The 25,716-nt window shown below is 43.3% G+C and overlaps 2 protein-coding genes across 2 annotated transcripts in view; both read right to left on the reverse strand.

Annotated features, from left to right (window-relative positions):
- Positions 1-25,716, reverse strand: part of LOC137423760 (janus kinase and microtubule-interacting protein 3-like) — a 225,009-nt gene that overhangs the window by 35,740 nt on the left and 163,553 nt on the right. Inside the window, exons 10-11 of the mRNA XM_068111243.2 lie at positions 10,516-10,635; positions 1,816-1,944 (exon numbers count right to left, since the gene is read on the reverse strand). Coding sequence (XP_067967344.2) covers positions 1,816-1,944; positions 10,516-10,635 — 249 coding nt within the window. The remainder of the gene's footprint in view (positions 1-1,815; positions 1,945-10,515; positions 10,636-25,716) is intronic.
- Positions 10,604-16,987, reverse strand: LOC137423762 (uncharacterized). The gene is made up of 2 exons (XM_068111245.1): positions 16,882-16,987; positions 10,604-10,635 (listed from the first exon to the last, which is right to left on the reverse strand). Exons 1-2 carry the CDS (start codon positions 16,985-16,987, stop codon positions 10,604-10,606), a joined length of 138 nt encoding a protein of 45 aa, XP_067967346.1.

Below are 25,716 nucleotides of genomic sequence, written 5' to 3' on the forward strand. Positions count from 1 at the left end.
TTTCTGGCAAATCTCGACTCCGATTCTGCAGCAGGTGCAGACGGCATCAGTGCACGTGTCCAAAACACCTGCTCTTGCTCATCGTCTTTCGCTCTGTTCACGAGATCATTCTCTCTAGGTCATTTTCCACCTGTCTGGAAGTTACCCGACATCACTGAAATACACAAACAAGGTGCAACAACGCATCGTCTTAACGACAGGCCTATTACTTGCTTCCAATTCCAAGGTAGGTCATAGAATCAATCATTGCAGTTGATATCAAATCCTTCATCTTCTCCAGCAGCCTGATCTCAGATCATCAGGTCAGTTTCAGATGTGGTAATTCTACCTTGGACATGTCGCTTATGCTCTCCCAACAATGGATGGAAGCACTCAATCTCAGATATGGGATCAGGGACGTCTCTCTGGACATATCTCGGCATTTCAGACAGTCATTTCAGGGCCATGCCTTGACCTCCAATCTTTTGTGTCATCCAAGGCCACCTCCTCTTATGGATCACTGACTTCCTCCACTCCCGTATTCAGGGTGTAGCTCTTAACGGGATCCTCTCATCTGCTCTCCCTGTCAAGGCTGGAGTGCCCCCAATGCAGTGTTTGGGCCCAGTCTCGTTCCTCATCTTAATCAATGATCTTTCTGATTTCCTGGAAAATCCTCCCGATCTCTTTGCTGATGATTTCACCCTCTGCTATATCATTTCTCATCCTTCAGACAGATAGGCAGCATCCTATTCCCTCTCTGCAGACCTGGATATAATCAGAAGCTGGTCCAGTCCTTGGAATATGTCTTTCAACCCAGACAAATCCCACAAACTCACCGTGTCCCTCTGAAAGGATCGTCGGGGCAAACCCTCCCATCAATTTCCTAAACAAACCACTTGAAGCGGTTAAGTCACTCAAACTCTTGGCCCTCACCATCAGCCATGATATTTATTGGGCAGACCCTATTTCCAGAGGGCCTGCAAAGCCAGCTGATGGCTGGACATCCTTCATCATGCATGGTTTTTCATTGGCCAATCTGAACTTATGACGACCTACAAGGCCTTCATTCACAGCTTGGAGTACTGCTCTCCCCTTTGGGCTGGTGATCCTACATCTCAACTTGCCTTTATTGGCCCTCAAAATGAATGGTATTTCCCATGACTGCCTAGGCCTGTTCATTTATCACACTGACATGTTGGTGGCCTCTGTATTTATTCCACCTCCTTTTTGGTCTTGCACCCACAAAACTCTTGGCTCTGTCACTCCCAGGTTACTGCAGGATACACATGGTCTGCCAGTAACCCTCTTCTTCTTAAACTCCCAAAATCCAGGCTAATTGCTCACTTCCACTCATTCAGTCCTCCTTTTTTCTGCCTGTGGAAAAACCTCCACATTCTCCTCAATCTCATTCTTCCTTGCAGGTCAAGACAGATGCTTCCCACAATGTCAGATCACCCCCAATTCAAAACCATGATCCTTTCGACACTCGTTAACCCTCCCTCGCTCTCAAAGTCCTCCTCCTTCCAAATTCCAGTTTTTCCCTCTTAAGAGTTTCCTTCTGTATCCATCTTCTCCACCCTATGTGTCCTGTCCTGCCCCCACTCTTCGTCACACCCATTGGTTGTCCAAGTCTTCCTCTATCTTGTCCTTCACTTTGCTGTTGGTTTCACCTCCCCCCTCCCACTCTCTCTCTCTACTGCTCCTTTTGCCTGCTATGTCCTGATCCATTCAGTGTACTAGTTCTTCCACGAGCCATGATTCTGTGTACAAAAAAAAATAAATAAATAAATATAGATAGAAAAGCACGAGTTGAACTCGTTGGTAGATATTCTGTACCTTTCTCTCTCGTTCCACGTCCATTTCCCCTCCAAGCTGCTCCTGGAGGAGGGCATAGGCACGCTGCAGGGCCTGGTACTCACGCATCAACTGCTGGAAGTGCAGCTCGGATTCCTCTCGCCCAGTAAACTGCAGTAGAGTATAAACAAAGCTAATGAGATCCGTGACTCATTGTCCTCAATACTTCAGGGGGCAGTTATAGCTCACCTTGTTTTTATGTACACATTGTATGCACATAAGCACCACACCAGCACAACAAGCACAACTTGCAACACACATGTAACTCGCAACACACACACTACACCTGTTCATAAATATGATGTACGGTTGGAAGTAATCTAAGGCCCAATGGAAGTTTTTGAAGTCTCCTCGCCAACTTCCTTTCCTTCCTTGAACACTCAATCCTTCCGCTCCCTTTCAGGGGCAGCAGGCCGACTCAAATAGTTTGAATACAATGCCAGCAGGAAGTGTTGCATATCAAGGCATACCTTCCTTCAGGCATGAAAGTTAAATTGGTTCTCTTATCCAGTGGTGTCGTGTCTCATTTTGAGTTACCAGATCCCTGCCGTTATGTCATCGCCAGATCCACTGTCACATCACGTTTTAACATGACACTCACCATTTGAGTTCCCAAAATGAGTGATAAATTAAATACGCACCTTTTACCTTGATAAACAAAAGCTTAACACACACAATCACTTAATCTCCGCCTCTGGAACAAACTCCCCCACTCCCTTCAATCCCACTCCTCCCTCCAGGTCTTTAAAACAGCTGTTCACCACCATCTCTTATCTTCCCCCATCGAAAACCTTGATCTTTTCTACCCCCAGTAATTCACCCCAGAGTCCTTGCAGTGTTCATCTGTTTTATTCCTCTCCCACCTCCCCCCAAGTCCTCCCGATGTCCCTGCTCTCAAATGTTGTGTTTGTGTCCTTCCCCCTCTCTCCCCATCTTGTCTGCCGCTCCCCTTGTTTTTTGTGTTTTGTGTGTCGGTTTGTCTTTTTGTGTGATTAATGTTAGCTCTTTCACGAGCCTCGATCTTGTATACAAAAAAAAAAAAAAAAAAAAAAAAAATCTCAATAATAAATATAGGGTAGCTTTGGGGTCGGATAAACATCCCAGAGTAGTGAAGGAGATGTCAGCTAAGCAGATGAGCATGATGTTAACATATATAACGCCATGCTCATCTGCTCTCAGAGGATGGTAACATACACTACATGGCCAAAAGTATGTGGACATCCGAACATCACACCCGTATGTGCTCGTCGAACATCTCATTCCAAAATCATGGGCATTAATGTGGAGTTGGTCCCCCCTTTGCTGCGATAACAGCCTCCACTCTTCTGGGAAGGTTTTCCACTAGATGTTGAAATATTGCTGCAGGGATTTGCTTCCATTCAGCCATAAGAACATTAGTGAGGTTGGGCACTGATGTTGGGAAATTAGGCCTGGCTCGCAGTCACCGTTCCAATTTATCCCAAAGGTGTTCAATGGGGTTGAGGTCAGGGCTCTGTGCAGACCAGTCAAGTTCTTCCACACCGATCTCGACAAACCATTTCTGTATGGACTTCACTTTGTGCATGGGGGCATTCTCATGCTAAAACAGGAAAAGGCCTTCCCCAAACTGTTTCCACAAAGTTGGAAGCACACAATCCTCTAGAATGTCATTGTATGCTGTAGTGTTAAGATTTCCCTTCACTGGAACTAAGGGGCCTAGCCCGAACCATGAAAAACAGCCCCAGACCATTATTCCTCCTCCATAAAACTGTGTATTCTGGTAGGTAGCGTTCTCCTGGCATCCGCCAAACCCATATTCGTCCGTCGGACTGCCAGATGGTGAAACGTGATTCATTACTCCAGAGAACGCGTTTCCACTGCTCCAGAGTCCAATGGCGGCGAGCTTTACACCACTCCAGCTGACGCTTGGCATTGCACATGGTGATCTTGGGCTTGTGTGCGGCTGCTCGGCCATGGAAACCCATTTCATGAAGCTCCCAACGGACAGTTGTTGTGCTGACGTTGCTTCCAGAGGCAATTTGTATCTCAGTAGTCAGTGTTGCAACCAAGGACAGACCGTTTTTACGCGCTACGAGCTTCAGCACTCGGCGGTCCCGTTCTGTGAGCCTGTGTTGCCGACCACTTTGCGGCTGAGCTGTTGTTGCTCCTAGACGTTTCCACTTCACAATAACAGCACTTACAGTTGACCGGGGCAGCTCTAGCAGGGCAGAAATTTGACGAACTGACTTGTTGGAAAGGTGGCATCCTATGATGGTGCCATGTTGAAAGTCGCTGAGCTCTTCAGTACGGCCCATTCTACTGCCAATGTTTGTCTATGGAGATTGCATGGCTGTGTGCTTGATTATATACTGTATACCTGTCAGCAATGGGTGTGGCTGAAATAGCCGAATCCACTCATTAGAAGGAGTGTCGCATACTTTTGGCCATGTAGTGTATAACAAGTTCTACGCCTAGGTGTCCCCCGTCGGTGAAGTGATGCGAGTTGACAAAGTGGAAAACGCAAGGCGGCCATCTTGGAGTTCGACATGGCGACCCAATTTGCAATAGCGTTCTTCCTTATGAGTAGATACACCCACACACCAGATTAAAAGTTAGTAGTTCGTTTATTTTTCAAGATATTTCGCTCACAAGTTTCAGACATATATATGGTGGCGGCCATCTTGGATTTTGATGTGGCAACCCAATTTTCAATAGCATTCTTCCTTATACCTAGATACACCCACACACCAGATTAGAAGTTGGTACTTCGCTTATTTTTCAAGATATTCCGCTCACAAGGTGTAATGAAAATCAGTTCCACGACATTGACCTGATAGTAGGTTTAATGACAATTTGATCTCTGGCAACATCCTGTAAAAATACAATCATGCAATATATCAGGATCATGGAATCATGGAGAAAGTTCAGTAATTTCAATCAATGCAAGCAAGCCTAGATTATCTACGTATACGCACCATCCGAGTCTACATGTCATAGATTAAGTGTCACAGGAGTGTCTCGGAGCGACGGTCGTCCGAGTTCTTATAGACGCCTCTCAGTGGTTAGAGAGAGCATCACACCTGGGTTCAACTTAGATACATTTTCATTACATTCTCCACGCCGTTAGAACTACACTTCCGCTAGGCAGGAATCAAGCACGCAGCAGCATTAGTAGAGTAGCGATGTCAGTCCATGTCAGTCGGTCCATCCGTAGCGTTCGGGGCAGCGAATTTCCCTGCCAGCACGGGTCCGGAAACTACCGGGTACTACATCCCCGAGTCCGGAGTCCCCCGCATCGGAGTAGCCGCCTGAGGCAGGTGACGGAGGGGGCACCACAGTGCCTACAGGCAGGGGTGTATTTGGCGATGGAATAGACGACAGATGCTCCATAGGCGGAGCCACGGGAGAGTCCATAGACTCGTAAATTGGTTCGTCGATGTCCCCGCAAGGGCCGATGTCCCCGCAAGGGGCCAGGTGGCGTACAGAGACAGTGGACTCGCGTCCATCAGCCATCAACACGCGAGCATGCTCGGGATTAGCTTGGAGTACCTGCACCTTATCCACTAGTGGATGATTCTTGCTCGTGCGAACCGCACGTTTGAGGTAGGCCGGCCCCGGCTCAGCAAGCCAACTAGGTAAAGGTCGGATACTACCCGAGCTCCTCGGGTGATGAAACATCCGTTCGTGAGGAGTCTGGTTGGTGGCCGTACACAGTAAAGTCCTGATTGAGTTCAGCGCCGCAGGTAACGACCAGGCCCATTTATCTAGGCCCCGGCCGAGGGACCTAAGGCTTAGCGTGACGGCCCTCCATATAATCCCATTGAAGCGTTCGACCTGCCCATTCGCCTGTGGCCTATATGGGGTGGTATAGCTAGAAGCGACATTGTGCCGAAGTAAGAAGCTCCTCACCTCCTGGGACAGGAAAACCACACCTCGATCGGTATGCATGTAGGCCGGATTCCCAAACATAGAAAACAAGTTCTGCAGACACCGTATAACCGTGGCGGCCGTCATATCTGCGCACGTGAAAGCGAAAGGGAATCTCGAGAACTCATCAACGATAGTGAGCAGCTAATGAGAGTTACTTGATGCTGGTGACGCCGGCAGCGGCCCTCAGAAGTCCATCGCCAACCTTTCCCACGGCATAGTTGCCCTGACCAGTGTCCCCATAGGAGGGTTGTAAAAATGCGGTTTGAGTTCAGCACATACAGTACAGTTTCGACAGACCTGGCCAATGTCTTCAACCAAGTATGGCAGATTACGACAACGCACAAAATGAGCGAAACGCGTCACCCCAGGATGGCACAGAGTGTCGTGCAAAGTGCGCAGATCCTCCAAAGATATGAGGCCCGCACACGTTGCCGGCCGCGATAAGGCGTCGGCAACCAGGTTATCCCTCCCAGGGCGATATTTGATGGTGTAGCAGAAATCGGCTAGTTTGATGTGCCAGCGAGTGATTTTCTCATTCTTAATGCGTTGAGCATGCAGGGTGTCGTACATAAACGCAACTCTCTGTTGGTCCGTGATAATTTGGAAGCATCGTCCGAGCAAATAGGGACGCCAACGCCGGATCGACTCGACGATCGCGTACGCTTCCTTTTCGACAGACGAATGTCTCCGCTCAGCGGAGGTGAGAGTTCGCGAAAAGAAAGCCACAGGGCGCCCCCCCCCTACCCCCCCTGGGAGAGAGTCATTGCTATCGCATGATCCGATGCATCACTTTCCAAAACGAAATATTTGTTTTCGTCAATCGTAGCCACAGCAGCGCCAGCGATGTCGGACTTAAGGCCCTGGAAAGCAGCCTTGGCATCAAGGCTCATGGGGAATGCTTCGCAGTCCACAAGTGGGCGGAGTTTCACGGAGAAATTTTGTACCCACTTAGAATAGTGGGCGAACAGCCCGAGAGCACGCTTCAGCGAAGCACGATCGCAGGGCGGGGCCATGTCGAGCAAGGGTCGCAGGCGCTCCTTATCCGGAGCAACAGAGCCGTGGGTCATGGTGTACCCCAGAAGATCTATCGTGCGAGCAGAGTAACGACATTTAGCCTCATTCATCGTTAAGCGATACCTCTGCGCGACCTCGAGTAAGCGCTTCAGATTAGCATCATGATGTTCCTGGTCATGCCCGCAAACCGTGAGATTGTCCAGATATACAAAGACGTCGGTCAAGTTCTCTTTAGCGATGAGGTCGTCCATAACCCTCTGAAAACACGCGAGCCCGTTTGTGACCTCGAAAGGTAACCGGGTGAACTGGTATAACCTTTGACCCGATTCAAACATGGTATAGATACTGTCGGCCTCGGAGATGGGGATTTGATGATATGCACTACGCAGATCGAGAGTGCTATAGACCGAGTACTGGGCCACCTGTCGAACCAGGGAGTCCATTCCCGGTAGGGGGTATGCGTCTAGCTGTGTAAATCGATTAATCGTCTGCGAATAATCAATTACCATGCGTTTGCGATGCGCTTCACTTCGTACCACCAGAACTTGGGCCCGCCATGGCGACCGACTGGGTTCTATGATACCTTCCTTTAATAGCTGGGCCGTTTCTTCCGCAATGAATTGCACGTCAGCTCGTGAGTAGCCTCGCGATTTAACCGTTACAGGTGTACATTCCGTGGTCATAGTGGGGAACAGCGACAGTGGCTCAATTTCCATCCTTGCAAGAGCGCACACAGCAAGCGTATCAGTGCCACCAAATTCCATTTCCAACCGTCCATGTCGCTTGAGAAAATCATGTCCTAGCAAAACGTCTGCACATAATGCTGGTAAGACCATGAGATGCACATCCGGAAACATTCGTCCCTTAATCACAAGCTTCAATCGACATTCCCCTTTTGTGCTGAGCCTAAGCTCCTGAGAGGCCATAAAGATATGACGTCTTGTCCCAAGAATAGGGGGGACTCCGGACTTGGGGATGTAGTACCCGGTAGTTTCCGGACCCGTGCTGGCAGGGAAATTCGCCACCCCAATCACGACGGATGGACCGACTGACATGGACTGACATCGTTACTCTACTAATGCTGCTGCGTGCTTGATTCCTGCCTAGCGGAAGTGTAGTTCTAACGGCATGGAGAATGTAATGAAAATGTATCTAAGTTGAACCCAGGTGTGATGCTCTCTCTAACCACTGAGAGGCGTCTATAAGAACTCGGACGACCGTCGCTCCGAGACACTCCTGTGACATTTAATCTATGACATGTAGACTTGGATGGTGCGTATACGTAGATAATCTAGGCTTGCTTGCATTGATTGATATTACTGAACTTTCTCCATGATTCCATGATCCTGATATATTGCATGATTGTATTTTTACAGGATGTTGCCAGAGATCAAATTGTCATTAATTGTAATGAAAATCAGTTCCACGACATTGACCTGATAGTAGGTTTAATGACAATTTGATCTCTGGAAAGGGTTTCGTTCAGACCCCCTATTGCACCACATGTACAGAGTGCCCACAAAGTCCCTATGCATATTAGTGTATCCTCTGTTACCTATTTGTTTTATTTGTTTTCCAGGTACGGCTTCAGCTTGACAGACACCAGTGAGTACACGATAGAAGAGAGACTGATTAACTTGTATTTGGGTTCACGACCGCGCATGAGAAGGAGCAAGTTTTGAAGGCATAAGGACAAGATTTTCGCAGAGGTTCGATAAGCCAGCTCCTACGTGTGACACGATGCGGGCATGGGAGAAGAAGACTTTTTCAACAGGGAGTGTCCTTGATATGACTTGATTTAGAGTAAGGCTCTTCTGCAGCGATTTCCCACCATTAAATCAAGAAGAAGCATATTTTTTTTGGATGCGTGTGCTATTTACCGGTACCTCAGCAATTGATCCAGCAATGTATATTTGTGGTGCAAAGAAAATCCTCATTTTTATGAGGGAATTGAACAGCATCCTCCTCATGTCATGATGTGGGCAGCAATTTCAGAAGATCACTTGATAGGGCCATATTTTTTCAATACAAGTGTCAATCACACTGCTTATTTGAACATGCTCAAGAGGTGGTTTGTTCCACAACTGCTTGAGAGGTCTCAAGGCAACAGCTATCCTGCAACAAGATGACGCACCAGCACATTATGCTCTCGCAGTTAGAGAATATCTGGACGACAAATTCAGTGGACGATGGATTGGACATGGATCTGAGATAGTGTGGTCTCCTCGAAGTCCGGGCTTAACAACATGTGACAACTTGCTTTGGGGCATTGTGAAAGAGGAAATTTCTCATCTCTGCCTAACAACAGTTGAAGACCTCAAAACAGCTGTCAGGGGCTGTTTTTATGACCTCCAACCCTCAACATGGAAGAAGATGTCCAGAAGAACATGGAGAAAATTATAATTTGTGCGGAGAATGGAGGGGAGCATACAGATAAATTATAACTAAATTATAACTGCGTCCATAGAGACTTTGTGTCCAATCTGTACAGTTATAGTTATAAAGGGAAGAGGAGGAAAAGAAGGAGAAGAAGTACAGTAAGGCACCAGGTATTTGAGAGGCTAGGTTTCAGAAGAGCTCGCTGAAATCAAAATAAAAAGCAAATATAATACCTGTTTGTCGATATGATACAATAAAAAGGTTTAAGTACCAAACCACCTAAAATTTATCAACATTATTGATTTTAAATAATGTACGAATGTCTCTGTCGACATACCGTATCACTTTTGGTCACACTGATCACGGAAAACAAAATGGAAACGGAGAGTAGGAAGTGTGGTGTGTGTGCTTCGTCAACGTATGCGCCTTGACACATGCACATGGTCCGTGGCTGTAAAATGCTCACACAGTGTCAGCTTCTATTGACTGGGGGAGAGGGAAGAATGATGGAGGAAGGAAGGAAGTTGTGAGGGAATGAGGAAGATAGAGTGCGGAAGTGAGGGAAAATGAGGCCGTTAGGAATGAGAGATGGCAACTGCGGGGTACCAGAGCCCTGCCGTGACTGTCAAAACAAAGTCACAAATGCGTTGTGTAGAGTCGTAAATCATTCACATGCCAACCAACCATACATGGCCAATCAAATACTGTATTTGATGTTAAAAAGTAAATTGTTCATGAGCGAATTCGGCCTTATAGAGGGAGGCCTGCATTTGTGAGGGACTACTGAATAAAATTGGTTTAAACCTAAATGGAGAAAAATGAATAATTAGCATCCAAGAAGTGGGTAAATAAATAATGTTGACAAATTTTAGGTTGGGAATGAATATTTGATTTTCATGCGGGTCTTTTTAAAATATATTTATTTACTGTTGAGGAGTTGAGCTCCGCCCCGGATGGATTGAGGTGCCGGAGCGGCTCTCCTGTAGGGTCCACCAGCACTCCACCCCAGCGCTTATCTACATTGAAGTCATAGGTGTTCAATATCTCATGGTATCTTTTGAAAAGGGTCGGTGGTTCTGTAGTTGTACTTTAGCCAAATACCCTTCTTTCCTTCCATGTAAGTGCTGCTTCATCAGGATGAAGATTACCGCACTGCTATGTTCAAGTCCCAGCCATGCTAGGAAGTCAATGGTAAACCAAGCAGTGTATTACATTCCCCTCTAGAACAGATCACTCAGCATGATGATCAATGCGATTTGCCAATAGGAGTTTCTTATTACTGTAATTCGATGATCTCTCACAATACACTGAAGGGAAGTGTAACCAGCCCTGAAGTGAAGTGAAGAGTGCAGCATAATGCCAGGTGTCCAAGCGGTTTACATCATCAGTTTCATCGTCAGGTGTTCCTGGAGTCCTGTCAGTGAGGCAGGAGAGGGAAGAGGCATCTGAGTCGAGGGAGCCGTCATCATCATACCCAAAAGATGTCTCCACAGCAGGCTTCTGAAGTTAGAGGTGAGAAGAACAAAACAAAGTTGGCAAACGTGAATAAGAGCGTTTTGAAAAGTTATTTCAATAATGGTTGAAAATCCGATTTTCAATCATTGTGACACACCATAAGATCAAGGCATTATCATCCAGTGAGCGGAGCGGAAATTTCAACCAGAGTTAGAAATCCAGTTTCAACACCTTAGTGAAAGGTAGCCAAAAGTTCTTTGCCATTTGGAATTTGCTTTTCAATTTTTCAAGTGTAGTGTGAAGTGATAGTGACAGCTCAACCTCCCTCCGTAATCATTCCCTATCCCCTGAATGGTCTCATTGAATGTTCATTGTTCAATCTGTAGCTTTTTCTCACCTGAACATGCCAACACAACTTTTGTTTGATTGTCGCTCAAGGTCAGTTGGAATAAATATGTCACTATTGAGATCGAACTGTTGAGTGAATAATGCAGAGTGAACTACAACGGTACCCGGTAGAGTGCATACTACCGCCAGGCTGATCAGTTTATGTTTTGTATCCCAATGATAGGCCGGATCTGGATTTGGACCTAAACCAAAATCAAATCAACTTGTTCTTGTCACCTACCGAACTCATCCATAAAGTTTTGTCATAATCCGTCCATAACTTTTTGAGATATCATGCTATTTATCGTTTTTGGCCCATTCTCCCAATGGTGAAGAATCACTTAAAAAATTAAATAATTCTCTTATCCGAATCCATATTGAGATGTTCACCAAAATTGAATCAATTCTTCTTTGTCACACACACAACCTCTTCACCAAGTTTCGTCCAAATCCGTCCGCAACGTTTTGAGATATCCCGCTATGTATCGTTTTTGGTCGTATCTCCCAATGGTGAAAATTCACTTAAAATATTCTACTCACCGGATCCGAATCCGGATCTTCAACAAAATCGAATCATTTCGTCCTTGTCACATGCGCTACCGCTCTGCTAAATTTTGTCCAAATCCATCCACAATTTTTGAGATATCCTGCTATTTATCGTTTTTGGCCCTATCGCCCAATGGTGAAGAATCACTCAAAAAATTAAATAATTCTCGTATCCGAATCCATATTCATATCTTCACCAAAATCAAACCGATTCGTCATTGTCACCTACCCAACTCATCCAGCAAGTTTTGTCATAATCCGTCTATAACTTTTTGAGATATCATGCTATATACCGTTTTTATCGCTATCACTCAATACTCTTACAATACAGCGCTCTTAGATGTACCCCTCCAGAGGGACAGATTCATTTAGATGGGATGTCACTTGTGATCAAGATTACTACCCACGTCACTTATGTCACTTGTGAAAACCAAGAGGCAAGCATATTATTACCCACGAAGCACCAATCCAACGATTTATAGTGGGGTTGGGAATCAAATGCAGTAATTTTATCAAAAGGTCAAAGGTCAGAAACCCACAAAAACATCAATTTTCATCTGATTGACTAGAAATTTAAATTTACAATTTGAGCTCTGTTATCAAACTATCAACAAAGCTTTATTGTAAGCATATGGAGGAGACAAATTAATAACTTGGTCAAAAGGTAAAAAGGTCAAAGGTCGGCATCACATAAAATCGTCAATTTTCATCCTATTGACCTGAAATTTTAAGAATTTGCGTATTAGGTTACTAAATTGGTTCACCAATCAAAAGCTAGAAGCTGATTGTTTTTGTCCCCCGTGGCACCAGGGAGCGAAAGGGGGACTATGGTTTTCCCCTCCGCCCGTGTGTGCGTCCGTGCGTGCGTTGAACCTTGTGAGCGGAATATCTTGAAAAATAAATGAACTACTAACTTCTAATCTGGTGTGTGGGTGTATCTCGGCATAAGGAAGAAGGCTATTGAAAATTGGGTCGCCACCTCAAAATCCAAGATGGCCGCCGCCATGTATGTCTGAACCTCGTCAGCGGAATATCTTGAAAAATAAGCGAAGTACCAACTTCTAATCTGGTGTGTGGGTGTATTTAGGCATAAGGAAGAAGGCTATTGAAAATTGGGTCGCCACGTCAAAATCCAAGATGGCCGCCGCCATATATATGTCTGAAATTTGTGAGCGGAATATCTTGAAAAATAAACCAACTACTCACTTCTAATCTGGTGTGTGGGTGTATCTAGGCATAAGGAAGAAGGCTATTGAAAATTGTGTCGCCACCTCAAAATCCAAGATGGCCGCCGCCATGTATGTCTGAACCTCGTCAGCGGAATATCTTGAAAAATAAGCGAAGTACCAACTTCTAATCTGGTGTGTCGGTGTATCTCGGCATAAGGAAGAACGCTGTTGCAAATTGGGTCACCACGTCAAAATCCAAGATGGCCGGCACCATATATGTCTGAACTTTGTGAGCGGAATATCTTGAAAAATAAACCAACTACTCACTTCTAATCTGGTGTGCCACTGTATCTAGGCATAAGGAAGAACGCTATTGAAAATTGGGTCGCCACCTCAAAATCCAAGATGGCCGCCGCCATGTATGTCTGAACCTTGTGAGCGGAATATCTTGAAAAATAAACCAACTACTCACTTCTTATGTGGTGCGCGACTGTATCTAGGCATAAGGAAGAACGCTATTGAAAATTGGGTCGCCACGTCAAAATCCAAGATGGCCGCCACCATATATATGTCTGAACCTTGTGAGCGGAATATCTTGAAAAATAAACCAACTACTCACTTCTTATGTGGTGCGCGACTGTATCTAGGCATAAGGAAGAACGCTATTGAAAATTGGGTCGCCATGTCAAAATCCAAGATGGCCGCCACCATATATATGTCTGAACGTTGTGAGTGGAATATCTTGAAAAATAAACGAACTACTAACTTCTAATCTGGTGTGTAGGTGTGTCTCCAACCCACTCGCAAATATTATCGAATCTTCCATGTTTCCTGTGTCTTCCACTTTGTCAACTCACATCACCTCACAGACGGGGGACCTAGGCGTAACGCTTGTTTTGTTTGAAAGGCCAAAGTTCAAGGTTGTAAAAAATCATCAATTTTCATCAGATTGCCATGAAATTTGAGCACAGTTTGCATATTGGGTCATTGAAGCCCATTGCTTTTGAGGTCAAAAGGTCAAGGTCGCCTAAAATCGTCAAATTTTTTGGTAATTATTTTACAATTTAGCGGTTTTCATCATATTTAGCGTACAAAAGAAGAAGAGGTCTGAATACAAAGCGGACGAGAACAGCACGTACGGGTTTTGCATTTTCAGATGTTTTCTTCTTCATGATTTTCTTTTTTTTAATACTTGGTCTAGGCTCATAGAAGAGCTTGGACACAGAACAGATCAGGACACAACATAACAAAGGGAACAGCAGGAGAAACTAGAAACACCAACAGCAGGGCAGAGAGAGAGGTTAGACGGAGACAGACAAACAAGGGATGCAGGTAATGATGAGGGGTTGGGTATAACGCAAGGGGTGGACAAGATGGATACATAAGCATTTTTTTTTTTTGGGAGGGGTGGGGGTGGTTTAAAGAGTGTAGAAAATATCATGGTTTTGGATTGAGGACAATCTGGGACGGTAGTGAACAACTGACTTAGGATTGGGAATTTGGGAACAGCTGATTTGGAATTTGCTTGGGAATTCAAGACCAAGAGGGAAGAAAGAGATTGAAGAGAATGTGGAAGTTGGTTCCACAGGTGGGGAAAAGAGGAACGAATCAGTGGAGGTGAGCAGTGATACCGGATTTTGGGAGTTTCACTAGAAGGGGGTTGATGGTGTACCATGTGCACCTTGCAGAAACCTGGGGTTGGGGAGGGGGAAGGAGGGACAAAGCACGGAAAGAGTAGAGGGTACAAGACCAGAAAGGAGGCGGTAGAAGACAGAGAGACCACTGACCTGTCTATGATGGGAAAGTGGTCGATCCATGACTCAGCTTCATTGCAGGAGGTTTCTATAATCGCGAAGGCCTTGGTTTCTACAGGATCAAGCTGAGCAGGGTGGGAGGCACGGGAGCCAGTCAAGAGGCGAGAGCAGTTCTCCATCAAGTTTTGGATGAAGGTCTTGTTTGTGAATAGGAGTTCAGGTGTTGTACAACACAGGATGTGCCAAGGAAGGACTTAGTACAACAGAGGATGCTCAGTCGGTGACTGGATTTAGAGGCTAACCTTGAAATGTGGTTTGACCAAGAATGAATATGGCTGATAGCGAGACCCAGGAGTTTGAGAAAGAAAGTAGATGGGGGAGGGGGGAGGGGACTCTGCGGGTTTGGGGGTAGGGGGAGACCGACCTATTACAGACTTTGCGGGTTTGCCATCCAGTTCTTTCAGGGTGAGAGAGAGTGAGAGTGTGAGATCTGTCAGGGTTGAAAGACATATTTCAAGTGTTTGACCATCTTGTGATTTTGTCAAGGTCTGACGAGAGGGAAGAGGCTGCAGACTGCCTGTCTGAAGGATGAGGGATGCCAAGGCAGAGGGTGGAGTCAGATGCAAATAGATAAAGAGGATTTCCAGAGTCAGATAAATCAATGATGAAGATTAGGAATAGGACTGGGCCCAGAGCACTGTCTTGGGGCACTTCAGTCTTGACAGGGAGAGGAGATGAAAGGATTCCGTTGACTGACACGCATTGGCTACAAGAGTAGAGGAAGTCATCAATAAGCCATGTGTGGAGCTGGTCTTGGATACCATTGGCAGAGAGTTTGGAGAGCAACATGTTAACACCCTTAGATGTTGAAAACCTCTCACCTTACACCCTTACATGTTTAAAACTTTTCATCTTGTACCCTTACCTGTTTTAAAAGTTTCACGTTGTACCCTCACATGTTTAAGAGTTTCACGTTGTACCCTCACATGTTTAAGAGTTTCACGTTGTACCCTCACATGTTTAAGAGTTTCACGTTGTACCCTCACATGTTTAAGAGTTTCACGTTGTACCCTCACATGTTTAAAACTTTCACCCTACACCGTAAATGTTAATAATGCACCATTAAACAACAATTTCAAACAGAAACTTTTCCAGTAACTTATACAAAGATTAAGCTTTGTGTTGTTCTTGTGATTGTGAATGCACGATTGACTGTGAAACATGAAAATCAAAATTGTGCCAAAAATTATAAACAAACTGTCTATTTTTTAAAATCTCATAGATTAACCTCCAAAATACCGCATCAAAGTTTTTTTGGGTTGTTCGGAAAAATTACTGGAAAGAGGAAAAACATTAACTCGAACGACACTCTTCGACGTCATGACATTGACCAATATGCTTACCTGACATGACCTATGACCTTTGACCTCTTGACTCCAAAATTTTATCAGTTCATGTTTACATCATTATACATACATGTACCAAGTTTGAATTTAAATCCCTTCAGCTGTTCACCAGTTATCACATTTTTACCTGAATTGACCTCTGACCTTTGGATTTCGACCTTGGGACCCCAAAATCGAATCAGTTAATCTTTACATTATTATAATACCTGTACCAAGTTTGAATTAGATCACTTCAGCCGTTCTCTAGTTATAGACATATTACAGACTTTGACCTTTGACCTCTTGACCCCAAAATCTAATAAGTTCATCTTTACATCATTATACATACGTGTACCAAGTTTTAATTTAAATCCCTTCAGCTGTTCACCAGTTATTACATTTTTACCTGACTTGACCTCTGACCTTTGGATTTCGACCTTGGGACCCCAAAATCGAATCAGTTAATCTTTACATCATTATAATACCTGTACCAAGTTTGAATTAGATCACTTCAGCCGTTCTCTAGTTATAGACATATTACAGACTTTGACCTTTGACCTCTTGACCCCAAAATCTAATAAGTTCATCTTTACATCATTATACATAAGTGTACCAAATTTGGTCAGAATCCCATCAGTGGTTCACAAGTTATCGTGGTAACAGGATTTTTACCTAACATGACTTTTGACCTTTGGCCTTTGATCTCTTGACCCCAAAATCTAATCAGTTAATCTTTACGTCATTATACAGACCTGCACCAAGTTTGACTAAGATCCCTTCAGCCGTTATCAAGTTATCGCGGTAACGAAAACCTATCACGGACGGACGGACAGTCGGACGGACAACCTGAAAACATAATGCCTTCCGGCGACTTCGTCAACGGAGGCATAAAAAGGCAATAATCACAGAGTTATATTTAAACAACATAGTCTGTACTTCCACCTAGTCTGTACAATGTGTAAACAGAATAACTCGCAGTAACAAGCCAGTGATTAGTCACTTAGACAATTCTCATAAAGAGAAGAATATTGCAAGGGAAAGACACGTTACCCTCATGCTTGTAGGTCATCTCTTGGCATCCAGAGAAATAGAGGCAAATGAGAGTGCACAGAGTTAGAAAGAAGGAGAAGTAAAGAGATAAAGCGATTATCTCCATCGGTCAATATCTTGTTTAAATAAAACAGGCAAGAACGAGCTCAATATGTCGCTGTGAGGGGCTCTTCGTCTCCAACGATACACCGGACACCGCAGTCCGCTGTAGAGATACGCCGGACAGGAGAGCTGGGTGCTCTGCAACTAAGTGTCTAAATCTCTAGCAGTTGGTGGAAATATGAGTAAAAATAAATGAAAATAAAAGAAAGAAACGTTTAAATATGTCATCTTACTCCTCCTTTTTCATCGCCGTTTCTTACCCTCTGTCCTCTCTTCGATCCTTGGGAGAGTCAATTAATCCACAAGGAGGGCCTCGATTGCTTTCACCTTGGAGCTGCACCAACTGTAATCCTGAATATAATTGTGTCCTTGGAGAATAGTATCCTCCTAGACAAAAAGCTACTTCTTTTTATAGATTCCTGAATCATCTAACTGATAAACATGAAGCCATTCTGATCAGCATCGAAAGAAAAACTCGATAGATCAATCATAATTGCTTCAAGATCATGTTTTTATTCAAGACAACTCTCCACAAAATAATATAAAATAAATTACTTCCTAAAATGCATGAAACAACAACCTATTAAATGCACAAATGAACAGTCTTTTACTGTTTTTACTTCTGGGACAAATATTCAAATCTAGAAATAAACGAAAACAATATAAACTCATTTTGATCAAAAGTGATTGCTTCAGTATTGCCAGTAAGGGGGAAATTTGAATAAACAGATTAAAAAACAAGAACAGATACATTCAAAGTACACCGCCCAAATAATGAAATATCCTCCAGCGCTGCATTGCCGGGGCACCTCAGGCGCCCGGCAATACCGCCGTGCAGCTCATAGAGACTGCGTTGGGAGGGAGAGGTGTACAATCATTGATTGGTTAATTGCATAATTAAAATCAATAAACAATCATCATAAAATATTTTCTTAATCACTTGGCTAATAGCATACTTAAACCACCAGTGCTTCATCCAAAGCTGTAACTTTTTGAAAATGAATTAAATAAGCCATTAATCGGGAAAAAATTAATTGATTAATCAATAAATAATTAATCGATTAATTGATTAATCAATAAATCAAAAATATCCTTTATATCCACATCACTTGGTCACTGTCATGTCCAAATATCAACTTCCCAGCTCAAAAGGTACCTGAGATATTGCCCAGATGAGAAAGAAAATAAATAAATGACTAATAATAAAAATAAATAAATAATAATCATGAAATAATTAAATAATTAATCAATTGGCTCATATAATATATAAACCACCACCCTTTCACCCAATCTGTTATAAAAAAATAAATAATAATGAAGTCATTAATCGAATAATTAAATAATTAATCGATTAATTGATTAATCAATAAATCATGAATACCCTTTACAGCCAAATCACTTGGTCATTGTCATGTCCAAATATCAGCTTCCTAGCTCAAAAGGTACCTGAGATAATGCCCAGATGAGAAAGGAAATAAATAAATGACTAATAATAAAAATAAATAAATAATAATCATAAAATAATTAAATAATTAATCAATTGGCTCATAGAATATCGAAACCACCACCGTTTCACCCAATCTGCAATTAAAAATAAATAAATAATGAAGTCATTAATCGAATAATGAAATAATTAATCGATTAATTGATTAATCAATAAATCATAAATACCCTTTACAGCCAAATCACTCGGTCATTGTCATGTCCAAATATCAGCTTCCTAACTCAAAAGGTGCCTGAGATAATGCGCAGAAGGGAAAGGAAATAAATAAGTACTTAATTTATCCATAATAATGAAATAACTAATCAATTAATTGATTAATCAAAAAACAATAAGTACGGTTTTTGCCAAAGTACTTCCTCACTATTGTGCCCAAATTTCAGCTTCTTAGCTCAAATGATGGCTGAGATATCGCCCGGACAAACAAGCAAACAAACAAGAAAACAAGAAAACAAACAAACAACCGGAGTGAAAACCGAGTACTCCCTTTCAGCTTGTGTCATTGCCGAGCCCCCCTTTGGTGCCCGGCAATGACGTCATGCAGCGGCTGGAGAGGGCATAGGAAAGGAGCGGTGTACAATATATCTTCCTACGTTTCCAACCAAATGTCTTAATTTGCAATGCAAGGCAGCAGGTGGTAATTAAGGTAATAAAATACACAATTTGTTGTCTGTTTGTCTAACCATGATATATTCGGTCATTACTTATCCAAACTCAACCAAACCTGCCAAGGGGACGAGGGTTCACACAACGGAGGTTGGAATGACTTAACCTGCCCCTCCCATCCCAAGGGGGTTTCTGACTTGGACAAACTCTGGGGTAAGGTGTATAAATAGCTCATCATGGTGTTTTGTGGAGCACACTTACTGGAAGTTCTGGAATGGGCCAGACTTACTTACAGTAAAATTATTCAGTCAATTTTATTCAACAAATGATTACATTTTTAAACAGTCTAGTAAAGTTAACACTGAATTTAAATAAATTTGAGGAAAACCGGATGTCCTTGAGGCATTCTATGCTTATCGCATCCGCCACAGAATAATGAACTGTAGATGTCTCGACTTGCCAGGCCTCAATGACCTTTAGCTAATAAAGGTGCTTAAATGAACCTTTAATCACACATGATGCATACCACTGCCTGTCCGATTTTTCTAGCCATTTACCATATATGTGGACTGTATATGGATTGTTTATAACATATATTGGGGCCTCATATGTGATTTCTCCTCGCCATGGATTCAAGTGTGATGTCGTATTGCCCCCGATACCCTTATGGGCCAAATGTGACCTCTATTTAATGTGTAACCCCATTTCTAATGGTCCCTACTATTGTTCAATACTCACCTGAGGGAAATTTGGATAAAATTGGACGAATATACACTACATGGTCAAAAGTATGCGGACACCCCTTCTAATTAGTGGATTCGGCTGTTTCAGCCACACCCATTGCGGACAGGTATATATAATCAAGCACACAGCCATGCAATCTCCATGGACAAACATTGGCAGTAGAATGGGCCATACTGAAGAGCTTAGTGACTTTCAACGTGGCACCATCATAGGATGCCACCTTTCCAACAAATCAGTTTGTAAATTTCTGCCCTGTTAGAGCTGGCCCGGTCAACTGGAAGTGCTGTTATTGTGAAGTGGAAAGGCCTCGGAGCAACAACAGCTCAGCTGGAAAGTCTGCCTCTGGAAGCAACGTCAGCACAACAACTGTTCGTCTGGAGCTTCATGAAATGGATTTCCATGGCCGAGCAGCTGGACACAAGCTTAAGATCACCATGGGCAATGCCAAGCGTCGGCTGGAGTGGTGTAAAGCTCGCCGCCATTGGACTATGGAACAGTGGAAACGCGTTCTCTGGAGCAATGAATCACGCTTCACCATCTGGCAGCCCGATGGACAAATCTGGGTTTGACGGATGCCAGGAGAACGCCACCTGCCCGAATGCCTAGTGCCAACTGTAAAGTTTGGTGGAGGAGGAATAATGGTCTGGGGCTGTTTTTCATGGTTCGGGCTAGACCCCTTAGTTCCAATGAATTGAAAGCTTAACGCTACAGCATACAATGGCATTCTAGACGATTGTGTGCTTCCAACTTTGTGGTAACACTTTGAGGAAGCCCTTTCCTGTTTCAGCATGACAATGCTCCCGTGCACAAAGCGAAGTCGATACAGAAATGGTTTGAATTGGAACACCGACTGCGAGCCAGGCCTAATCGCCCAACATCAGTGCCCGACCTCACTAATGCTCTTGAAGCTGAATGGAAGCAAATCCCTGCAGCAATGTTCCAACATTTAGTGGAAAGCCTTCCCAGAAGAGTGGAGGCTGTTATAGCAGCAAAAGGGGGGCCAACTCTATATTAATGCCCATGATTTTGGAATGATATGTTCGACGAGCACATATGGGTGTGATGTTCGGGTGTCCACATACTTTTGACCATGTAGTGTATGTGCATTTACACATGGGTGGTCTAAAGGCTAAGAGTCGTTGGTCTGCACACCTGTGCCGAAAGTAAAATTTATTAGAACCACAAATTTATTTGTTCCATCTGATGAAAATGGCATAATGATAATGACACAATAATAATAATAATAGTAATAGTAATAATAATAATAATAATAATAATAATAATAGTAATAGTAATAATAATAATAATAATAATAATGATAGTAATAATAATAATAATAGTAATAATAATAATTGTAATAGTAATAATAATAGTAGTAGTAGTAGTAGTAGTAGTAGTAGTAGTAGTAGTCGTAGTAATTGTAATAATAATAATAATAATAATAAATAAAAATAATAAATAAATAAATGTTTGTTTGGGTGTTGGCCTAATGGTTAGGGCGGTGGCTTGGGATTCTAAGGTCCTGAGTTTGAATCCCGTGGAATTAATGCCAGGTGGGGTTGACTCCGCCTGTCATCCTTCCAAGATCGGCAAAATGAGTACCAGATAACTGGTTATAGAGAGGTATTGCATCTAGATGCAATGCGCCCACAGAAAAATGATGCAACCAGCAGCCGGGTGGCTGCACACGAACAACCCACATGGGAAACAATTTTTAATTGAAGAAAAGTAATTGTTCACCCAGGAATTTAGTTGATTTTGAGTTGATTTTATTTTGAATTGTTAGAAAATGCCACAAGCTTGTCATATTTAAAATCCATTCGCTCGGAAAAGATAATGCAACTATTAATAATATTAATTAATAATAATTAATTAATTAATTAATAATTAATAATATTAATATTAATAATTAATAGTAAGCTGAAAGCTTACTATTAAACATCAAAAGGAAATAGCGCTGAGTGCTTGAAACAATGATCATGGAACTATACATGCATTTACATTCTGTATTGGATCATATAAGAATAATTTAATATAACCATTAGAATTAAGGACTTATATTCTATATAATCTTAGGTTACATAATTATGTAGGCTGAAGGCAACAGTAGAAATTATATAATGCACAAGAGACAAAATAATGGCGTTTGATCTCAGAACAAAACCATCTAGAACCTTCACCCTAGTGGATGATTTGTACGGGAATTCCAGGGAAAGACAAAATAAATCAAGGTCGGTCGAGCATGATTTTGGGACAAGACTCCCACCCCCAACTGACGTGCACTTCCATTCCTCATCTGTGCACCAATCCCTACCATTCACTCCGATACGGACCTGACGTATAGTCTCACCTTGAAATACATAAGTGCCTCTTGTTCCACATCCCTCTTCATTGTGTTTGAGTTCTATAAAACCTGAAACTCAAGCGCATTTCTTTGGAGATTTTGGAAATTGATCTTTCATGTTCGTTATTGTGATTTGGTATTTTCTTACGATTTACTGTTGGTTTTCTTTGGACAGGAATATTGAGGAATATTGGACAAAAATCAATGTCCACTCCAGAGGCTCCCAAATTATATACCTCGACCCAACCTCTGGAGTGGACATTGATTTTTGTCCAATATTCCTCAATTTGGCACCCGAACAGGGACATCTTTCTCTCCGGTGCGAAGGAGGGAGACTGCAGTGACCCCAAAAGAGTTCGATTCTTAATACAGGTGAGGGAACCTTTAAAAAAAAAAAAAAATTGACCAGGTTTCTCAGGTCACCTACTGTGCTCCCCCTCCTTCTCCCCAGAGGGTAACGTATGTCAAGACGGTTGAGGTGTTTCATTGCTTGTTGGTATATGTACTGTGTGTATGTGTTGAAGCTGGTATATGAGTTGATTTTCCGCGGTGCAGTTGCGGTGGTTCTCATTGATCAGACAATCAAGGTGTTGTTGACTCCTCACAAGGTGTGAGTAGAGTGGATAAGTTGTGATACTTGAAGTGTGTTGCTTGAAGTTGTTAGCTGGAAAATAATATATTGTACTGATTGATACAAATTGGGAGTTAAATGCTCCACCCTGAAGCCGGAACAGAAATTTGAAATTTGATGTTCTTGAATCGGAGGTAAAATAAGTGGTTGTGTGAACTCGTTGTTTGAATAACTGTTTTCTTTGTATCCTGCATCTTGTGGTCATTGGTTGGCACGTGTGTGTGCAGTATTTGTAAATTGTAAACTTGGATCCATTGTAATATTGTGGAGTTCTTTTAGCATGTGTAGAGTGACATGGGAAACCATCCGAGAAAGGAGAGTGAAGTAGGAAGACCAATGAGAGGTACTTGCGTGCACTTTATGTATGAGAAGTATGGTGAAAAGTCCAATACTGAGGTTCCGAAGTGGTGCGAGTGGACAGCGACTTACAAAAAGAGTTCTCCCATTGATGGTACTTTTGATAGAGCCAGACTTGAAAGATTAAATCAGGAATTGGATGGAGAGAAACGCAGAATGAATGGAAGAAGGATGTGTATTGGAAGCCATTTTTTATGTGGGTTTCAGAATCCAGAGATCGAGAGGACAAGGCCAGAATGGCTGAGTTTAAATATGATTTGGTGGATGTTCAGAATAAATTGAAGAATGTATCCACTAATCCTCCATCTCAAATGCTCCTGAAAACGGCAGTTACTGTGCCATCGGCTCCCCCATGCCCCAAGATTCCTAAGAATGCTGATGTATTTGAGATAAACTATAATGAAGAAGATACTCCACCACCCCGCAGACGAAGGGGGCCTCCTCCTTGTTATGATGCACTAGAGGGTCAGCCAGGGCCTCCAGGTCCTGGGGGGCCTCCCGGGGCACCAGCGGTTGCTCCTTATGGCCAGGGAGAGGCCGCGGGTGCACCTGGTCCGGTAGGGACCCAGGGAGGTGTGGCTGCTGCAGATGAGGAGCAGGTTAAGCATGAGGATGAGGAGACAAGGGGGTTAGACAGCACAGAAGGTGGGGTAGGTGTGACTGGAGAACAGGTAGTGGGATCTAGTGAACTGGACAGCCATGCTGCTATAGCATGACCATCTGGCGTGGGGTCAGCTGGTTTCACGTGGGCGAAGATACCTATAGTTAAAGATGTCCCATTGCCTCCTAGAAGGCAAATCAAAAATAAAGAACAGGTTGTGATTCCCAATGTAGAAGCAGAGGACAATGACGATACCACATCCGATGTAACTAATTGTCCCATGCGGACATATCCAGGGAGTGGTCCTGGACACCCAGAGAAAATGTACCGGCCTTGGATGTACCGAGATATACAGGATTTAAAGAATTGGTTGCCGTCGATTAAAATCGATCCACATACATTTGCAAGCGAATTGCAGCTGATTGTTGAAACTCAGAAACCGACCATACGAGATTTAGACATATTGATCAAAGCAACAGTTCCAGTGGGATTGCTCGTGACTTTAAAAGCGAACACAAATTGGGACTCCTCAGCAGGGGGAGAACTAGATCTGGCGGATGAGGTTAAAGATGCTCAGATAGAACGAATGAAAACCGCAATTAATAACCTGCTCCCAGTGACAGATTGGACAAAAGTGACTAGTTGCAGGCAGAAACCAGGTGAGGACCCCTCAGATTATTTGGATAGATTGCATGAGGTTTTCAGACGACATTCTGGAATAAAGGAAGAACAAGCAGGATTAGCATTAAAACCGCTATTTATGGATGGATTGTTACCAAAATTGCAGACTGAGGTAGGGAAGCTGTGTATTGGTTGGGAGACCAAAGCCATTGAGGAGATAGTCAGTTATGCCGTCTATTGTACGCGACCATTGGAAAAGAAAAACACCATGGCTGCTACAAAATTAATGTACTTGCAGACGCATGCGTCACTAGCTGTGGACAAGCGCAACAGGTTTTCCTATGATGCAAGGGAAGCACAAAGACCTGCTTCACAGGGGAGAGAGATGGATGCACCAGCGATGCAAATGCCTCGAGCCCCGTTAACACCGACACCACAGGTAAATTATGAACGATGTTTTAAATGTGGAGAGTGGGGACATTGGAGAAGGAAATGCCTGTATATCCGCAGATGACAGGGGGCAGGCCAAGATCGTCAGTTCCAGCATTTCCAACCTGGATCTCAAAAACACCAGCACCAACGATTTCCACCAGGACCTCGTGTTCAGAGACCGGTATCTTCATCTTACCCTTTATGACTAGGCAGGGATAAACCGGTGTCTGTGTTACCTATGATAGCTGGGTCTTTGGAGGAGGAACCCAGGTTAAATCTGACAGTGGATGGACGAGAGGTACCATTCCTAGTCGACACCGGTGCCACAATTTCGACGCTGCGGCGAGTTGATTTTCCAAATGTTCCTTTGTCACGATCACAGATCAACGTTGTAGGTGTGTCTGGCGTTCCCATGGCAACACCGCTGACAAAGGAATTAAAAGTGCAAGTGGGTCCAATAAGCAGACAGCATTCATTCCTTTTGGCAACAAATTCTCCAGTCAATCTGCTGGGAAGAGACCTGCTGTGCAAGTTGAACTGTACTGTGAAATGTACTGAAAACGGAGTATACCTGGAAATGCCTCAGTATTCACATGAATCTGTTTTAAACCTACTGCAAGTGATGGCTGAACCTATGGTGTACAAATGGAAAATTGATGATTTATATGTGATTGAACTTCTAAGGGAGAAATTGATGTGGCTGATGATTGATGCGAGATTGCATTTGTCGATTTAGGGTGCCTTGCAAAATCTCTTCCGACCAGGGAACACATTTCACAGCAAAAATTGTCCAAGAACTATGTAAAGCCATGCAGATAAAGCAACATTTTCATTGCTGTTATCATCCCCAGTCAGCGAGGACAGTTGAGCGGCATAATGGGGGTATTGAAAAACAA

The sequence above is a fragment of the Myxine glutinosa genome, chromosome 3, assembly GCF_964187855.1.
Source record: "Myxine glutinosa chromosome 3, kmMyxGlut1.1, whole genome shotgun sequence".
Lineage (NCBI taxonomy): Eukaryota > Metazoa > Chordata > Myxini > Myxiniformes > Myxinidae > Myxine > Myxine glutinosa.

Excerpts from the sequence above, each read along its gene's own strand:
- LOC137423762 (XM_068111245.1), bottom strand. The coding sequence starts at position 16,987 with ATGGAGATAATCGCTTTATCTCTTTACTTCTCCTTCTTTCTAACTCTG. Across the intron at positions 10,636-16,881 it reads GATGACCTACAAGCATGAGG|AAGCCTGCTGTGGAGACATC; the intron begins GTAACGTGTCTT and ends CTCTAACTTCAG.